Here is a 2,300-nt window from a genome sequence, read left to right on the forward strand (position 1 = left end):
CCAGCGTTTCTCATGATGTACTCTGCATATAAGTTAAATAAGCAGGGTGACAATATACAGCCTTGACGTACTCCTTTTCCTATTCGGAACCAGTCTGTTGTTCCATGTCCGGTTCTAACTGTTGCTTCCTGACCTGCATATAGGTTTCTCAAGAGGCAGGTCAGGTGGTCTGGTATTCCCATCTCTTTCAGAATTTTCCACAGTTTATTGTGATCCACACAGTCAAAGGCTTTGGCATAGTCAATAAAGCAGAAAAAGATGTTTTTCTGGAACTCTCTTGCTTTTTGATGATCCAGCGGATGTTGGCATATGTTTAAAATACATTATAAAATTGTACATGAAGTATACAGTAATATTCAAATACATGTGTACTTACACAAATGACTTCATCAAAGACAAACCAACAGAAGAAAAAAGAATAGTCTGCCCTTCCTCACACAAATTGTAAGTTTCCTATCTGGATAACAAAGCACAACTTTATTAAGCAAAATTCTCTTCTACTCACTCTACTAGGTAGGTATATTCCCCAAGAAGGTATATCCAATATTCCTGCCTGGGAAATCCCATGGACAGGAGCCTGTTGGGCTATACAGTCCATGGGGTCACAAAACAGTTGACAGGGCTTAGCAACTAAACAATAGATACATAGTTGGTATAGTTCCCAAGAATCAGTGGAAAGGGTCAGTTCCATCATCCATGCCAGTTCTGGCCTAGCTACTAAAAATAGAAACATCTTACAGCTGGAGAAATGTTGACAGCTGTCAACAAGTCACTTGACCTCCATGCTTTGGTTTCCACATTATGAAAAAAGGAACAAAAGTACAACCCAACTTACTAGCCAGAAATGGACAAAGTAAGCTAATAAAATCTGAAACGCAATGTAAAAAGGCATTAAACTCCACAAACATCTTAAAAGTATGCTACCCGCATCCTCAATTCCAAGGCCACACACTGAAGGAACTGGGGTGGGAAACCCTTCTCTTTGACACTGACAAGTTTCCCTTTATAACTGCATCTCAAAAATTCCCATCGTCAGCATTGACCTCCCAAGGTCTTCATCATTTAATTCCCTCAACAATTGTAAACATATTTACACTAGTTAACAATTACATAACATTTTAAGATTTTCATGCTCTTTATATCTATGCGGTGGCTCAGACGCTAAAGCGTCTGCCTACAATGCGGGAGACCAGGGTTCAAATCCTGGGTCGGGAAGATCTCCTGGAAAAGGAAATGGCAACCCACTCCAGTATTCTTGCCTGGAGAATCCCACGGACAGAGGAACCTGGTAGGCTACAGTCCATGGAATCGCAGAGTCGGACACGACTGAGCGACTTCACTTTCACTTTCATTTTCATGCGTTTATATTTCAAAAATCTCACATGAAAAATACTTGAAAGTCTCTCAGTTGTGTCCCACTCTTTGTGACCCCGTGGACTGTAGCCCACCAGGCTCCTCCGTCCGTGGGATTCTCCAGGCAAGAATACTGGAGTGGGTTGACATTTCCTTCACAGAAGAGCACCTTTTCTCTAATTGGCTTGTCGGTGCCTTTCACCAAAAGTCCAACCCCTAACTCGCTCTACCCACCAACATCAGTTCACAGTAAATGCGGACACGAACTGGAAACTCATTCTGAGCCCTACTGCAGATCTGGCGCCAATTTAGAAAGGTCACTTCCACACCGAGAATAAAATCCTACGAGGAAAACCTAAGTGCGGTGGTTCAAGCCTTTGTTTGTGATAAAGTATATAAACGGAGCTTTTTCTAGATTTTGCTGATACACAAACACCGTCAGAGGGTATGTGTCGGCAAGAAGTTTCTAAAAGGTTAGAAGATCATCGGGAAAGAAAAGTGAAACTTAGAATGGGTTCACACTCCCGGCCTCCCTTCGCACCAACAGTGCGTGCATTAACAAAAACACTCGCTGACAGGCAGCACTGATCATACCCGGTGGTACCGGGTTCCCTGAGGCTACACCGAATTCCGCGGAGGCGGGGGAGAGGAGCCCCAGAGCAGGGCGGGCGTGGGATCGCGCTCCAAGCGCTGGGGGCGCAGGCGGGGCGGCAAGGCCGGGCCCTCCCGGCGGCCGAGCCGAGCCCACGCCCCCAAACTCCAGTCGCCCCACACCGCCCGCCCGAGCTCACCAGCTCCGGGGAGCTCCATGCAGGCGGCGTTGGCGGGCGACGGGTCTCTGCAGACGACGACTGCCGGGCGCTGCGACCACGGGCTAAGGGCGAGGAGGGGACGGAGGCGGGGCGGAGGACTGGCGCGCGGCGCGCGGGGGCGGGGCAAAGGGCGGT

At 47.7% G+C, this 2,300-nt stretch overlaps 1 protein-coding gene across 1 annotated transcript in view; it reads right to left on the reverse strand.

The window, feature by feature from the left end:
- The window catches only part of LOC104984735 (A-kinase anchor protein 7 isoform gamma-like), a 49,139-nt gene extending 46,898 nt beyond the window's left edge, over window positions 1-2,241 (reverse strand). The window contains exon 1 of the mRNA XM_010834615.1: window positions 2,145-2,241. Coding sequence (XP_010832917.1) covers window positions 2,145-2,163 — 19 coding nt within the window. The 5' untranslated portion in view covers window positions 2,164-2,241. The remainder of the gene's footprint in view (window positions 1-2,144) is intronic.
- Between the last annotated feature and the right edge of the window lie 59 nt (window positions 2,242-2,300).

This window comes from Bison bison, unplaced genomic scaffold (genome assembly GCF_000754665.1).
Source record: "Bison bison bison isolate TAMUID 2011002044 unplaced genomic scaffold, Bison_UMD1.0 scf7180017864035, whole genome shotgun sequence".
In the NCBI taxonomy this organism is placed as follows: domain Eukaryota; kingdom Metazoa; phylum Chordata; class Mammalia; order Artiodactyla; family Bovidae; genus Bison; species Bison bison.